Source organism: Amphibalanus amphitrite, unplaced genomic scaffold (genome assembly GCF_019059575.1).
Source record: "Amphibalanus amphitrite isolate SeventyFive unplaced genomic scaffold, NRLGWU_Aamphi_draft 001074F_arrow, whole genome shotgun sequence".
Lineage (NCBI taxonomy): Eukaryota > Metazoa > Arthropoda > Thecostraca > Balanomorpha > Balanidae > Amphibalanus > Amphibalanus amphitrite.
Window position 1 is genome coordinate 233,596 of NW_024882568.1, and position 15,622 is coordinate 249,217.

A 15,622-nucleotide genomic window follows, 5' to 3' on the forward strand; every position below is an offset into this window, starting at 1 on the left:
ACATGGAAGATGCAGACTGAGCTGAGTGGCATGTAGGTTGGTAGTTTTAAGGTTGGAGGTTGGTGTTGGTAGGGTGGTAGGTTGTAGGTTGGTAATTAGTATGTAGGTAGGTTGTAGATTGGTAGGTTGTAGGTTGGTAGGTTGTAGGTAGGTTGAAGGTCAGGTCAGATTAGGTCAGGTTAGATTTGCTTTTTATCTACTCAGCCTTCACCAGCTTTCCATTTACAGACAAATCAGCATACAAACAATGAAACACAAATTATTAGAACACGAATGAAAATAATGGGGAACTTTTCATGACACATCAACATACAATTAAAATGAACTGCTTGTGATGATTTTCAATTTTCTATGGCTATTTAATATTTTGTATTTTGTAATGTCAGAGCATAGATCAGGGTATCATATTGATATCAATATCATGATATAAGAATCACATAACATTATGATTATTTATTATATAAGCATGCAGAGATTGTAGGTAACATCAAATATACACCTCAACTCAGCCTTGATCTCAACCTATGGTTAATTGGGCATTGGTATGAGTTATGACTAAACCAGCGCCACTTATGATCCTGATCCAATGAAATAACAAAGACTTACTGATTCAAATTGAGCTTGAACTGTGCGTTCAGATTCTGACAGATCACAGATTAGTGCCTCTGACCCAACCTCTGACCAAAGGACTTGACCACAGCAACAGTGGACTTGACGACCGTAAACTAACGACGAAATGCAGCCGCCCTTGCGGTAGACTTGTGGTCGACGGTATATGGTGCTTTGGCCGCTTGCTTTTGGGCCCTTGATAAGAAGTAAACAAATGATTAGCACGGGTAAAATTGCAAATTTTTGCATTTTTTGACATTATGTGGAATTTAACGGTTTCTTATAAACAAAATATGTTTCGGTTTATAAAAGTGAACCAATTATTAAATTAAAAAGCAAACAAATTAATGTATGACACAAATGACCGCTAGGGGCGTGACAAACGCTCAAAAAGTTAAAACCATTTCGTCAATGCGGCATTTGCGGCAAAATAAATGTCAACACTGAGCTGATGTTGATTTATTATATTTATTATACATGTTGATTTATTTGTGAAGCAATTTTAATTTTTGGACAACTTGGGGGTCTTTAAGGTGACAATAAAAATATTACTGTAGCAGTGAACTGTGAAGAAATAGCAAAATATAGTGACAGCTTGTAGTTTGATTTTATGCCTGTAAAATGTGTCAATTCATTGAACTGAATTGTGTCTCATGTATTGTTGATTTTGCTGTAAAATAATCCTAAAATGAAAACTAGCTAAAAGTGGTTTCAAGGATATCAATATTTTAATGACATTATGTCAGTAAATGAACATAAAGCAATAAGCATTAGGTACTTGTACTGTTACTTGTACTGGGATGTCAATTGTCATATCAACACGCAATGACATTTCTTGTTAACGTGTCGTTTTTAACCACAGCCTTGACCTGACCTAAGGCCTAAGCTATGTTAGGTTTCTCTATTGGCAACAAAACAAATAAAATCAGCAGCATGCAATTTGGCCAGAGCCCACTTAAGTTATCATTGCACCACATCCATTTTTATTGTATTGCAGCCTGAAGTATCTACCTAAATCTAGGCCAGACGGTAGTAGTAAAGGCATCACACGTGTTTTTGGCAACCAAGGAGAAGTGTTGTAGGTTAGATTGTAATTCGTAGGCTGTAGGAAGAAATAGTATGCAGTGCTCTAGCGAGGAACATCTTGATATATGTAGTTAGGATTTTAAATGACCTTTTCCTCGATAATTAATTGGAAATTCAATAAAAAGTAAATATTATATTGTTTGGCAAATTTTCGAACAACAGTTCATTCTCAAGCCACATGAAACAATTGACAAACAATATAATATTTACTTTTTATTGAATTTCCAATTAATTATCGAGGAAAAGGTCATTTAAAATCCTAACTACATATATCGTAGGCTGTAGGTTTTAAAGTTCAGTGGGTTTTAGGTGGTAGGGTTTAGGTTGTTGGTTTTAGGTTGTAGGCCTTAGGTTGTAGGTTGTAGGTTTATATAGCCTTGGTTGTAGCTAAGGTTAGGTCAGGTTTGGTTAGGTAAAGGTTTGATTTGGTTTAGTTAAGCTTGATTAGAAAGCATCTCTGGGTGTAGTTCCTCTCCTTGGTTGCAAAAAAGAAAAATTGTGCCTAACTCAACAAGTGCAAGGGGCTCCAATGCCCCTAGCTGAGTCCAAGCTGAGTCCAGACTCAGACTCAGTTAGTACTTGGTTACCTCGGTTAACAACTACCTTACCAAGGTACTTATCTACTATCTTCTGTTCAGTTTCAGATTGAGAACAAACCGCAGCAGCTAGAGATGGATGTGGTAACTGAAGACATCAGTGGATTTTTTGACCTGAACATCAGTTCTAGCACTCAGTCGGACACAACCCTGCAGAATGTACTGGACAGGGCAGCCATGCGTGAGTAATGGCATCTGCATGTCAGCTGTAGATTAGGAGCACTTTAGAGGCAATATCAGGCTTTCTTGCTGCTTTAATATTCCTTAACAGCTTAAGAAGTGTGTGAGTTGAGAGAAGCATCTCACTATAAGAGGATTCCAATATCAGACTCCTTTGCTTTGGCCATTTTATGATAAAGTTCTATTTTTTATTTATTTGTTGCACAATGCACGTTGTACATCTCTAACTCCTCAAAATATGTTAACATGATGTACCCTATTCATCGCACTCTGCTGCTATTTGACGATCGTTCCTCCCCTACCCGTTTTGCTGTGCAGTGGGATACACCACTGTCGCTGTAAACGTGACCGCTGACCTTGACAAACTGGAGACGGTGACCTCCAAGAAGAAGAAGATGCGGAAGGCGGCGCCGTCTGCGGAGGAGGCGGCCGCACTGACGGACGGGTTCCCCGACCCCGGAGCCATCACCTTCACCGCGCCGGTCTGCCCGGTACGGGGAGGGACATAGCGGCCAAAAAGCATGCTGGTGAATCGGTTATGGGTTAATAGGGGCTAGGTGGTGATTGCGCAATTTTCCACATTAGCTTTTGCATTGCCATGGGCACCTGGGCCCGTTAAAGGCCTATTCGACCAATCGGATCAGATTATAAGAATTGTTTTGGTGTTGATATGTCGAACTTTGAAGTGTAACTGACGCATTTTTCGCTTTCCGCTCCAGAGGACGGGCCGCAGAATGCGCGTGCTGAAGAGGGTCACCCTGGAGTTCACCGGACAGGGAGACCTTTCGCGAATCGTGAGTTACTAGGCTGAGGAATCGAACGCATGAGCACACGTAGACTGGGCTTCAGTGTTTGACGCCAATCGATATCCTTGTTCCTACTATGCTCGAAAGTTGATAATGGTCTTTGAGTCATTTAAGTTGAAACCTCATTTTGAAGTTAATGGAACTTAACCGTAGTTTTAACCGTAGTTTTGTTGGATGCGTACAGTGTCTTTTTCATGCTTCTTTTCAAAATTACTATCGGATAATGTTTACCCTGCCTTACATTCACGCTATCGTTTTTGACTCCACAATCGTTTCAGGGCCGGTCGACGAATCTGAAGAAGTTCGACCTGCTTGCCGTCCAGCCGACCACCCAGGCCGCCTTCAACGTGAGTAAATAAGCGGGTGCCACCAATCGTTGTCATGTTGATTACCGGCTCACGGTACTCTCGTATCCCGTGAGTGTTGTAAGTAGAGAAAGTAGACATTTTGAGTTTTCATCATATGCTTGTTTTGAATGAACCTACCTTCCCACACTGGCCCTGCCCTTCAGCCGTCTGGTGTTATGGCATCTCATCTCTGATCCCCCCCCCCCCTCCACCCAGGTAGCGTGTCAGACTCTCTCGGTGGACATCATCTGCGTGGACCCGGCCTCTTTCCGCGGCTTCATGCTGAACAGGAAGCTGGCCGGCCTGGCGGCGCGGCGCGGGGTGGTCGTTGAGCTGGTGTACGCCCCGGCGCTGTCGGCGGGCTCCGTTCGGCGGCAGCTGCTCCTGACAGCGCTGACACTGACAAACATCACCAACGGAAAGGTGAGGGGGTTCATAACCTGGTGCTGATGGTTTTCACGCTGACAGGGATCACCAATTGGAAGGTAGAATAGTTCGTGAAGTTGACATTGACAGGCATCACCAATGGAAAGATGAGGGGGTGGGTTGGGTTCAGAAACTGCTTCTGACGGCGCTGACACTGACAAGCATCACCAATGAGAAGGTAGGGGAGTTCGTGAATGAGTGGTGTTCACGCTGGCATGCATCACCGATGGGAGGGTTGAGGAGGGGAGCTAGCAGTTATTGTTAGCAACCACGCTGACTGACACCAAAAGAGCAGGGAAGAGGCAGGACGGCAGAGAACGGAATGTGATGTGTTCACCGTACTCCTCAATGATGAAAATTAGGTATGTATACCACGGTTCATTGTTAACCTGGCTGTGTCGTGTCGGATGTTTCAGAACATGATCATCTCGAGCGGCGCCTGCCACGAGCACCAGCTGCGCGGACCGCACGACGTGCCGTATGTGTATCCTTTACCAGAGGGAGGCGCCGGGAGAGCTACTGAGGAGGGACGGTTGGAGTCGATGAGCAGCTTCTGAACTGCAGCTGTGATAATGAGCTGAAACGCTTTATTTTGATGTTAATGTGCCGTCGGTTTCGTCGTTACTAACGTCCATGACGTCATTGTCATTTTTTTCTCTTTTTTATTGATTTCAATCGATCAGACTTCATCATGTAATGAGTTCTCAAAATGTTAGATGAGTCAAAAATGCATAATGCATTTGCCGCTTATTGTTGTCCTTTTAGCGAGGGAAGATCAGCAATATTCAACAATTCAATATCAAAGTCCATGCTGTCGTTAAGTGTTCATGTCACGTCCACCCCCGTGATTTCCTTGACGGTGTACGCACGCCGCTCAGTGCCGAGCTGATGGGTCTATCGCCGGCGGCAGCAAAGGCCAGTGTCTCCACCCTGGCCAAGAGTACGGTCATTCACGCCGGTGAGTTGGGTGGGACATGGCGACAGGAATTGCGCGATCGTGCATTATTTGTGTGGCAGATAAGCATGGGGAGGTATGCTGTGTTTACAGTCAATACTAGTGAGATGCGGACGTTTCTCCTTTTCAGTGTCCGGATGAGTGCTCGATTTCCCTGGAAAGACGTGAAGGATAAACGGATTTACTGTAGAGGCACTCTGGACAATCAGGCCATTCAGGAGTAACCGACCTTCAACTATCGTTTGCCCAAAATAATCGCATATTCAGTGACCTCAAGTTAGCCTCCATAAATCTCAAAAGTTGATTAACTTCCCTCTCCCGTTTCAGTGGGCAGGAACCGGACTGGGTTCTGCATGGCCCAGCTGTTGCCTGACTCTGGAGAGTCCCGGCCCGGGAGTGCCGGAGTGACACCGGCGAAAAAGAGGAAAACGGCGGCGTGCTAGCGTATGGGGTGACAGAGGTCCAGGGTTTGATGGGAAAGGGTGGTTCAGGAGACACTGCCAGCCTATGAACGACCGTGTTTTTGTCAATACAACATATCATGTCATCGTGCGTCCTCAGTGTGACGTAGCCAGCTGACTAGAATAAGTTACTCTATAACACACTTAAACAGTACTGTAACAATTATATTACAGTTTCTTCCACCATACAAACACTGCGCGCTCACGAACCACTGCAATTCATATTGCAATATAATATGCCAATATCACATCATGAAAATAGACCCCGCAATCCAGAGGTATCACCGTGAAGCTGACAACAAATAACAGCCTCCCGCTCCTTATAATTAACTCCCTCGCTCGCCGGTGTGAGGTATGTCAGTTGGGTGGCGCCGGTTTCCAGCCGAGGTCTGCCACTAGGGCCAGGTGGTCGGAAGGTATCACCACGCTGGGTAGAGCCGTGTGCCGGGTCACCTCCTCGTGGGAAGGTAGTGGCACCACCTGTTCGGAGAGAAGGGGAGAGAGTGTCGTGAATAGGGTGATACGGAAGATGGGGGTGGCTCAAACTACGGGTCATACATCGTGTCGTTCATCGTGTACTTAAATCTCGAGCTCAACAGACAATAACTGCGCAATTATGAGGGAAGCTATTATTCTGCAAGTTCGATAACAACAAACAAATATCAAGAACATCGCTAATACAATCGTCCTTGAGAACCTTGAGCATGCTTCTAATCCTTGAGAACGTCCATGTAGCATGCCATCTAAAATGGCTATGACTGAATGGAAGCACGCGACCTATGCCACAAGCGTATCTTTTCCAGTCGGCCCGTACACAAGGATGACACTCCTATACATCCCACAATCCCAAACTTTCCCTTATATCTCTCAGCCCCACCAATCTATGAGCATTTCGTAATTTCACCTGCTGTACATCCATGAAGTCGGTCATGTAGAAGATATAGTCGAGACAGCCGCGGAACTTGTCCACGTAGTTGGTGTACTCTGGTGTGCCGCACGCGCTGGCTATCCGGTACGGGTGCTGGAAGGAAACTCCGTGCACCTCCTCACCGGGAGCTGTGGACGGACGGGGCAGGGTCAGAGCTGTGGGCGGACGGGGTCAGACAGCGAGGTCAAGGAGAGGGGTGTGGTGCGTTGGAGCAAACTCGACCATCAGCACGAAAAATGTAGTGGGTGGAAAAATTGCAATTATTGGCTGTCAGAATGTCGCCGCTTAACAGAACCGTTACTTCGTCGTAATCCATGCGATAAAGCGCCCCTCCCTTATCTCCACATCCATCTTATGTTCAGGATTGTTTCGTGATTAGCGCCCATGGATTCCCACAGAGCTTGAACTTAACTCGTAACCCCTCCTAAGCTCCACATTGTGAGCGGAACTCACCGCTGCTGAAGTCCTGTAGGTCCTCCTCGAGTCTCTGTGTGGTCATCAGTCGTAGCACAGAGAACTCGGGACAGCTGTTGAAGTCGCCGCAGAACAGCAGAGCTACCTCGCGACCCGGCTCCTGGGGTGCGAGAGGGCACGGTCACATTTATTTTTTAAATTTATTTATTTTTCAAAACATCCACGGGCATGGGCACCCATTGATGGACGTAGTCCCATATACCTACATATTACACACACACACGCACACATACACACACATACACGGATGGAAAATATCAAGCAGACCTAGGTTCGTTAAAAGTATGAGAAAAAGCTGCAGTTCACATCTCCCCGTTCTATCTAATGTGCACAGGGCTGCCTCGAGCGGACATACGCTGCTACTCGTTTCTTATACTGTAGCTGGCTATGTTGCCACACATCGACGTCACGGTTTGCGTCCAGAAACATATTGCTGAGCATCGGTATGCGATTGAACAGGCTGTTTTTGACGGTGTTCACCCTAGCGTAAGACACGTGAAAAGTGCTCCAGTTGCGAAGCAGCCGAGTGGGAGCAGCCAAAGGGAATTGAGCCAGAAGAAGGATATGCGTTGGCATGGCACTACGGACACTCGCAACTATTGGACCAGGGGTCCTCGCGCATTCAAGCGTGTGAACAATTAGTTCGGCCAGCTACAGACTATCACATGGCAATTCCTGTAAATTGGGCACACAGGAGTTCTGAGCCATGTACTCCACGTAACCTCAGCCGTCAATGGGTTTTGCCTGTGGCTGACATTATGCCAGTAAACATAACGCGTCGCATACATGAGCATCCATCAACGCATATCCTCCACACGACACCTACATCGGAAGTACGAAAATCATATCGTCTGTGTCCCTCTTTCGCCCCGTACATTCATCCACGACATCCAGCCACCCACCTCTGCCCTCAGCCGCTCTATGAGCCTCTCCAAATGCCGCATACAGATGCCGATCTGCAGGGCCCGGATGTGATCGGCGTTCGGGTGGAAGTAGAGGTGCGTGTTGGCCACCACCAGACAGCGCGGAGGTCGGTCCGAGTCCGCGGCCGGCACCACGTCCAACACGTTCACCTGGGGAAAGATGGCGATGTGATCGAGGTTTAGGAAGACGATGGCTGGTGAGGAGTTTGTCCCGTTTGTGTACCGTACGCCGGTCTGAGTTGAGTGCTATCCGATGACTTAGAACCTCAGAATTATCCTATCAAGAAATTGCTATTTTTTACTTTTAGCCGCTCTCCAGAAGGGTCTATATTGCACAGATGATCGTTTCATTGCCCTGGCCACAGCTCTAAACATATTGCCACCCAGTCATCTAAGGTCTGCAGTCTGCAAGTTGAACCGCAACCATTCGGGTTTCTGCGCTCGTATGTCGCTTACCTGCAGGGTCTGCGTCCGTTTTGTGAGCCGTTCGCGCAGCTGATCATTCTGCGCACAAGCCTTCTCTACGTCTGCATACAGCGGGTCCTCTGAGACCATCTCCCCCAGCACTACCCGCTCCGTGTCCACCAGACTGGGGGGGGGGGGGGAGCGGTGTGTCGGAAAACTGGCGAGACATCGCATAGTCGCGGATGGTGCACAGTACAGTAACAAATAGGAAAGTGAAGGGCAACGCGTTCGGAAATCGGAGCCGGATCGTTGCAGATAATAAGAAACAATAATAAAACGAAAACGACGTAAGCTATAAAAACGGACATGGTACTGCTCCAGACTGGAGACTTAGACACCAAAAGACAACCAAGACATGATAATTCTCTGGATAAGTGAATATCGTCCAAAGCAAATCCAGTAGCATTTTATGAGAAGGGACGGTCACAGCGGCAATAATGAATATCAGCTTACCATGTGAATATCAGTCAGTCTGGTGGACATGTGAATATAATGAATATCGGCTGAACATAATAAGTTCACAAGGCTACCAAGAAAAGTCGGCTTTGTGTTTCTGTTTTGCGTCCGAGCACGTCCAGCTCACCGAAGTTTAGAAGAGCGGTAGAAGCAGACGAGGCCCTCGGTGACCTGGCCGCCCTTGGGCGTGAAGACACCCTCCAGGCCGGCGGTCTCAAACATCGGCTCCAGGTCCCCCTCGTACACCTTCTTGTCCACCTCCTGCAGACACACGATGTCGCCGTTGTACCCTGTCCGGCACCGGCGTGCAGGGTGTTAGCAGACTATGGGCGACGGGGCTCTTGGGTATTCCTCAATGGGAGACTGAGCTATGAAAACTAATAAGGGAGGACCATCCCACTGGTTGTTAAGAATGAGGATTTTCAGAGAGAGTTTAATCGGCACATTACATAGCATATTAAAAAGCAGCATGTTCCTGGCAAGGCGCTGTAATTCAAAACCATAGAAACCTGTATTTTCCATGTCAGATTCTGACCACTTCAGGCCCATCCACTGGCGACTTACCCATGAGTTCTTTGACAATGAGCTGCTTCCTGTAGTCGATGTGCAGCGCGTACGGGGGACAGTATGGGTGCAGCACCGTCCTGGTGAAGTCAGAGTCGGCGTACAGGTCCGCCAGGATGTTGTAACTCACCACGCGGTAGCTGGAACGGAGGGAGCACGGAGGTCAAGGCGGGTCAAACTACCGGAGTGGAGGGGTCAGACGGGTCAGCTTACGGCGGGAAGGCTGAGTCCATGGGAGGAAGCTAGAGCTACTGCATCATAAGATGATGAACGTCAATCGGTAACGAATGGCGACGTCGGGCCATCGGGAATTGCTTTATATTACGGGTAACTCAATAAAGACTGTTTATCACGAGGTAGCTTGGGGAGAAATCAGAACGATAAATGCTAAAAACTACATCGGGTTTACTTACGTCAATGGCATTCCGTTTGATTTTTGAGTCCCCAACTATGAGAGTTCTGTCACAAACCCGTGGTTGTCCTCCACCCGATATCATCACCGTAGCCCCCCCCCCCCCCACACACACACATTGTCGTCCTCACCTGTCCTGGTCAGTGACGGTCCGCGTGAAGGCGTGCCTCTGGTCGAACGGACACGGCCCGGGGCCGGCCTGCACGTCCTGTTCGGAGACCACCGTCACAGTCTCTCCGCGCCTCTCCCCGTTCACCGGCACACAGACGAGCCTCAGCCGGTGTCCGATATCCTCCGCTGAGGGCGTGTAACTGTGACTGCTGCCGACGTCCCGCCAGCCGCCGTCTGCCGACGGGTCCTCGCGCTGCCAGCACAGCTCGGCGTGCTCCGAGAACGCCAGCTGCAGGCGGCCGGGGTGCACCGGGAAGCCGGCCATCAGCGAGGAGGGCAGGCTGAGCGACAGCACGGCCGGCGGGTTCACCGAGAGCCGGTAGCGGAGGCGGCCGATGTGCAGCGCGGCGCGTGCTCCCTGCTCCACCAGCGCCTCGGCGCAGGAGAGGTGCGGCTCGGCCGGCTTACCGTCCAGCAGCAGCGAAACCGCCGGCTGGGTGACGGCAGCGTCCACCGGCGGCGAGCCGGACGATCTATTCTTCTTGTTCACCTTGGATGCCTTCTTGGCGAGGAACTTTTCAATGTTGGACGAGATCCTAGCAGTGAGCACACTCATTTGTTCCTGTTCAGAGCGGTCCATGTTGAACACACGCCTAAAGTTGAACTGTGGCTCACAGTAGGTGAATTTGAGCTGCACCCTGTCGCCCACATGGTTCACAATGACTGGCTCTGGGGCACACTCCATGGCTTTCACTGAATGCACCAGTCTTCTGCCAAATTTGTACAGGGTAAAAGAACACCTGAATGTGCTCAACAACCTTCTGCTGTTGGCTAAGCTAGTGGAATAAGCAAGCTGCCTGATCAGAGGAATGGTGAAGCTTCTATGTACCTGAAATATAAAAAGAAGCATTGAGGAATCAGCAATTAAACAACAGGAGAAAACAGCAATTAAATTTCAGTCTTATAGTTCACACATTGAACGGAATGTCACAGCATCACAGTCAATTAAAGAAAAGCACTGGATGTCTCATGATCAGGGCTGCGGAGTCGATGGATTTTCGGCGACTCCGACTCCGACTCCGGCTTTCAAAAACCAGCTCCGACTCCGACTCCGACTCCGGGCAGAATTGTCGACTCCGACCGACTCCAACTCCCGACTCCGACTCCGCAGACCTAGCAGGGCTGCGGAGTCAACAGATTTTCGGTGACTCCGACTCCGACTCCGGCTCGGGTTTCTAAAATCGACTCCTACTCAGACTCCGACTCCGGTCACAACTGTCGACTCCGACCGACTCCGACTCCGACTCCGACTCCGCAGCCCTGCTCATGATGATCATGCTGTACTAATGTGCCATACATCATTTGAAGCCTGATACCTTCTTACTCTCTAGGGTCAAAATTTAGCTTCTTTTATCACAATACAGAAACATGTTCTACTGAACTATTCAAGGGTTACTGTTCTGCAAAGACCACATTTTCTTCCTGAATATAAATTATACTTTATGTCTTAGCACAAGCTCTTTCATGATATTGTACGTAAGCTTCCAGTGCTCACTGTTGACTGTGCAGTCATGCATAAAAAGCAGAACACTGAGGACATGAAATGGTGATCATTGATCATAATAGCTTAGCTGTAGAGCTTACAGGGCATGCATTTCACACACATAAGGCAACTACAGACACTGCAGACTACAGAAGTAGGGGCAGAGCCATCAAAAACTGGGAGGGACACAGCTGAGGCTTGAGTGAGAATATATGTAGACCTTAGCTGCACTGCTTTGGCTAAATATGTGAGCAGATTGGCCCCATACCAGCATGCTGATACCCCTAGGGAATAGGTAGGTGCAATTAATGATTGATGTGATTGATAGAATCATACTTTGCCATCAGCCATGCCACAATGGAAATAGAAATAGTCATTTGGCTGGCAAGGTCAAGGTTTAGGCAAGTTCAACATCATATGACATGACATGGATGCATGGTGTGTTGTCAGTGTGATTTTTTTTCAGACACCTCACTCTATCAAACTGTTGTGCTTGCACATATAGGTACAAAGCTGCTGAAGAATAATTGCTCTTTTAAGGCAGTTTTCATACCAATGCTGATAGTTGCTGTTTTTAAACTTTGCAATAAATTTAGTAGTTTTATTTGGTGGGAGGTGGTGCATATTGTTTGCCTGTTTAGCATGACGGATGACCTGGTGCAAATATATCATGAGCTAACGTCAAGGTGGTGCAGGCGCCAGGCTGTCGCAGGATGACCAATGAGGAGACTCATGAACTCTTCTCTGGCCTCATTTTGCACCTTTGACCTTAGCCATGAGGGTTCAGGTTGGGCGATAAATTAAAGGGGATTCAAGTGTAAATCATACTGGACAAAGGCACAAAACTACACGACGTTGACGTACTCATACCATTCTTTTTTATCACCAAGGCGTTCGCCAAGGCATATGACACGTGGTGAAACCCGCCGCCAGATACCACCTCGTTGATAGAACTCGATGGCGGTGATCTGGAATCGGATACATGAAACTGAAATCGATTATTATTTTTTATGTGATTAACCGAACATTGTGCAATATCCAACGGAAATAAAATCAATTTGTGCAATTTATTATAAAGATCTCACACACTCACAGCGTGGCAGCAGAGTGCGGCAGAGCACGAACCATTTATTGTCACTTCTGCGCCAAACAACCTTTTCTTCCAAGACATGTTCTTTTTTATCTTTATCTCTCAACTTCTGCTAGCGCAGTTGTGATTCTTATTGTTGAATGGTGAAATCCGGCTAAAGTCGCATGTTCGACGAAGCCTTAGAAAAGGCTATACACGTTGTTTCCATTTTTTTCATTTGTTTATTGTGCATTCGCCGCTATATCGTGTTTCATGTGATTATAGCCAGATTGAAATATTTTCCAAAGGCATTACAATAAGAGCCATAACTATAGATTATAGAACAACTGTTTCACTACAGAACTCCTCAATATTTTGATAATCTCACACTGCAACTGCCAATGCTGATATGGGCCAAATGGGCTTGAGCCCTCGCCCCTCAGGAGTCAGGATAGCATGCCAAATTTTCTCTAGTCACCCATCACCATGCTGGACCAAAACCTCACTTCCATTTGATTTAAATTTCGAGAAACGCCTACCAGCTGTCATGAATCGTTGCTTAATTGAAATATGACAGATTTATTGGAAGCAAGACATTTTTGGCATTATTTATTGTTGTAGCTACCTGCAGTTGCAGCTCCATATCACTATGGTTGGTATGATATGACATTCATTGTTTTAACTTTTGATTTATTTGCAGGTATGAGCTGCAGCTGCACTGAAGTTCCAAGAGTGGACAGTCCTACAGGCCACAATTTCACTGTCACATCAGTAGTTTAAGACTGATGAGATGGAGAGTGGAAAACCATTTGTGTTTCCGCTGATCGCTGTCTGCATCGTCTGCCTCATTCCCAGTGTGACTGCCCTGGAGAATGATTTCACATTTGTTGACTTCTTGGCCTTTGTTATTGGGTTTCTCATAGCCTTTGTTGGCTTTTGTGCTTGCCTCGGAGCTTATGCCCGCAGACGTGATGCTATTTAGAAAAGCTAGGTGGTGCATGGCAGCTATGCTGAAATCTTAAATGCATTAAGGATTAGCTGAAAGTTTCTGATGTCTGTATGATCGAACCAAGCATTATTATGTGATATTGCCTGTCATCCGTCCATAATTGCACTGCTCACAAGAGTTGAGCTCTGATGTTTGGATACTGATTTATTTAACTTTTGTACAAGTTGCTTGCTTCTACCTGCATGTATGTGACAACGTGTGAATAACGGGCACGCACTGAAGGTTACAAAATCATTGTGTCGGCCTATCGCGTGCCTGCGTTCGCATTGAGCCGATACCGATCATTTACCCCGATCAGATCCGATCATTTACCGTGCCGTGATCTCGTGTCGACGTCGATACCCAGCTGCTGAGGACTCGGACGTCAGCTGAGCTCTGTAACCATGGTAACCATTTTGGACGGCGGCCTGGCGACCACCCTGCAGGCGGCGGGCCACGATGTAGAAGGCCACCCGCTGTGGTCCGCCCACCTCCTCAGCACACAGCCGCGGGCCATCGTGGACGCGCATGCGCAGTTCATCGAGGCGGGGGCCGATGTGGTCATCACGGCCAGCTATCAGGTGAGCCGCGCACACATTCGGGGGAGGACAGTCGGAGTCGTGTGGTGTAACGACGGCCACTATCATTTCTCATGAATTTCGACGATTTCGACAAGTACTACACATCCTACTATACATGAGTAGCTAGTAGTTCTTTTTTACGCCCTTCGTGCGTATTTTTCGCTCTGCCGAACACCACGCCGCTCAAGCAACTTACACCGTTTTGTCGTCATCGCAGGCCAGTGTGCAGAACCTGCAGCAGCATCTCCAACTGTCTGTGGATGAGGCGATCTCGCTAATGAAGGACAGCGTCACCCTGGCGAGGGAGGCCGCTCAGGCCTCTGGCAGAGGTGAGTTTGCCTTTCAACTTGTCATTCCGTCAACGGTCGACTGTCGAGTTGTCGACATGTCAGGACCATAACTCTGACTCGAACTCTGACGGCTCACTGTTACATGTGGGATTTATCCGTGCGGTTCTGTCATTCTTTCCTCTAGAGTGGGTAGGTTTGCCTAGTTCAATGTTTCGATCGATCGTCATTCGTCAAAGGTTTCAGCCACCGTCGTGACGCCGCTGTGCCTGTTCCGTGACAGAGGTGCGTGTGGCGGGCTCGGTGGGTCCGTACGGTGCCTGTCTGGGGGACGGCTCAGAGTACACCGGGAACTACCTGGCCACCATGGATCGCACCGCGCTCAAGGTTCGGCTCGTTACGTTCTCTATATTCGTTTTATGACTCTTAGTGCCGTTTGTTGTTATCTACAACGCCGTTAAAAATTTGGCTAAACCTGATGCGTCTTTATTTTCGTTAAATGCTGATTAGCCAATGATCAATGTTCTCAACAATATTGCACTACCATTATACAATACACTATTCACAATATAATATGACTGACCAGAAGATGAGAACCCTTAATGTTTGCTAAAAGTCTTGGCCAAACATTCATCAAAGCCATTTCATTTTCACCCTCTCGACGTAAGTGTAATCCACGCCCCTCCCCGCTGCCCCTGCCGTCAGGAGTGGCACCGTCCGCGCGTGTCGGCTCTGGTGGCCGCCGGCGCCGACCTCCTCGCCGTGGAGACTCTGCCCGGGCCCGCCGAGGCGCTGGCCGTCCTGGATCTGCTCAGAGAATACCCTAACACGCCAGCCTGGGTCACGTTCTCCTGTCAGGTAGGTGATACGTCGGTTGTAGAAGCCCTCGGGGTGCGGAATGGTGGGTGCCGGTGTGATGTTTGTCTCTGGTTGTCTCCGATAGTGCTTTCTCTGGTCTGGTCTCTGATGGAAGGTCGGATTTGTCGTGGCTGATGATTTCCAGACGGTCTTGGAGAGAGAATGTCTCGCTGATTGTCGAGTGCTGTGGACGCAGTTTATATATGACCTCTCTACACCGACTGTGGGGCATCTTACGTAAGTTGCACCTACTCGCATGACCCTAATGAAGCTTCCGTGTTGCCTCATATAACCAAGTTATTTCATAACCCCAACTGTGTATCCCCTTGTGACCTCCATTTCCTCCACCTGCCATCCTCAGGACAGCCGCCACACCTGTGACGGCTCGGGTTTCTCCGAGGCCGCGTGCCGCCGTCTGTGCGCCCGGCCTGAACTCCCTGCTGGCGGTGGGGGTCAACTGCACGGCTCCTGACGCCGCCCTGCAGCTGCTCTCGGGC

General features: G+C 48.1%; 4 protein-coding genes across 9 annotated transcripts in view; 2 read left to right on the forward strand and 2 right to left on the reverse strand.

The window, feature by feature from the left end:
* LOC122369802 (maestro heat-like repeat-containing protein family member 1) overlaps positions 1–770 on the reverse strand; it is a 48,977-nt gene extending 48,207 nt beyond the window's left edge. For 3 of the 4 annotated variants that reach the window (XM_043344814.1, XM_043344810.1, XM_043344819.1), the window contains exon 1: positions 607–770. The gene's annotated coding sequence lies outside the window, so the exon portion shown is untranslated. Of the gene's footprint in view, positions 1–499; positions 517–606 lie in introns of those variants that run through there. The other variant, XM_043344812.1, reaches the window with a different exon arrangement.
* Positions 771–1,021: 251 nt separating this feature from the next.
* LOC122369805 (ribonuclease P protein subunit p30-like) lies at positions 1,022–5,683 on the forward strand. Its single transcript, XM_043344823.1, has 9 exons — positions 1,022–1,142; positions 2,334–2,472; positions 2,790–2,962; positions 3,191–3,265; positions 3,556–3,624; positions 3,841–4,047; positions 4,467–4,534; positions 4,929–5,008; positions 5,333–5,683. Exons 2-9 carry the CDS (start codon positions 2,367–2,369, stop codon positions 5,446–5,448), a joined length of 894 nt encoding a protein of 297 aa, XP_043200758.1. The 5' UTR covers positions 1,022–1,142; positions 2,334–2,366; the 3' UTR covers positions 5,449–5,683.
* Positions 5,616–12,487, reverse strand: LOC122369803 (2',5'-phosphodiesterase 12-like). Of its 3 annotated transcripts, none has more exons than XM_043344822.1 (9): positions 12,436–12,487; positions 9,820–10,688; positions 9,277–9,416; positions 8,840–9,002; positions 8,248–8,380; positions 7,771–7,941; positions 6,848–6,968; positions 6,371–6,522; positions 5,616–5,946 (listed from the first exon to the last, which is right to left on the reverse strand). In XM_043344822.1, the coding sequence occupies exons 2-9, from the start codon at positions 10,542–10,544 to the stop codon at positions 5,824–5,826; spliced, it is 1,728 nt and encodes a 575-aa protein (XP_043200757.1). In that variant the 5' UTR covers positions 10,545–10,688; positions 12,436–12,487; the 3' UTR covers positions 5,616–5,823. The 3 variants fall into 3 exon arrangements, with proteins under 3 accessions (XP_043200757.1, XP_043200755.1, XP_043200756.1); XM_043344820.1 differs by having other exon boundaries at positions 12,213–12,463; XM_043344821.1 differs by lacking the exon at positions 12,436–12,487 and adding an exon at positions 12,283–12,435.
* Positions 12,488–12,788: 301 nt separating this feature from the next.
* LOC122369808 (homocysteine S-methyltransferase 1-like) lies at positions 12,789–15,597 on the forward strand. The gene is made up of 5 exons (XM_043344830.1): positions 12,789–13,980; positions 14,198–14,309; positions 14,551–14,654; positions 14,973–15,125; positions 15,487–15,597. Exons 1-5 carry the CDS (start codon positions 13,804–13,806, stop codon positions 15,595–15,597), a joined length of 657 nt encoding a protein of 218 aa, XP_043200765.1. The 5' UTR covers positions 12,789–13,803.
* Positions 15,598–15,622: the final 25 nt, after the last annotated feature.

Coding starts and splice junctions, on each gene's coding strand:
- LOC122369805 (XM_043344823.1), top strand. CDS start 2,367: ATGGATGTGGTAACTGAAGACATCAGTGGATTTTTTGACCTGAACATC. Junction 2,473..2,789: donor ACTGGACAGGGCAGCCATGC/GTGAGTAATGGC, acceptor TTTGCTGTGCAG/TGGGATACACCACTGTCGCT. Junction 4,048..4,466: donor CAAACATCACCAACGGAAAG/GTGAGGGGGTTC, acceptor CGGATGTTTCAG/AACATGATCATCTCGAGCGG.
- LOC122369803 (XM_043344820.1), bottom strand. Junction 9,003..9,276: donor CATTGTCAAAGAACTCATGG/GTAAGTCGCCAG, acceptor GGTGCCGGACAG/GGTACAACGGCGACATCGTG. Junction 8,381..8,839: donor TACCGCTCTTCTAAACTTCG/GTGAGCTGGACG, acceptor CCCCCCCCCCAG/TCTGGTGGACACGGAGCGGG.
- LOC122369808 (XM_043344830.1), top strand. CDS start 13,804: ATGGTAACCATTTTGGACGGCGGCCTGGCGACCACCCTGCAGGCGGCG. Junction 13,981..14,197: donor TCATCACGGCCAGCTATCAG/GTGAGCCGCGCA, acceptor TCGTCATCGCAG/GCCAGTGTGCAGAACCTGCA. Junction 15,126..15,486: donor GGGTCACGTTCTCCTGTCAG/GTAGGTGATACG, acceptor TGCCATCCTCAG/GACAGCCGCCACACCTGTGA.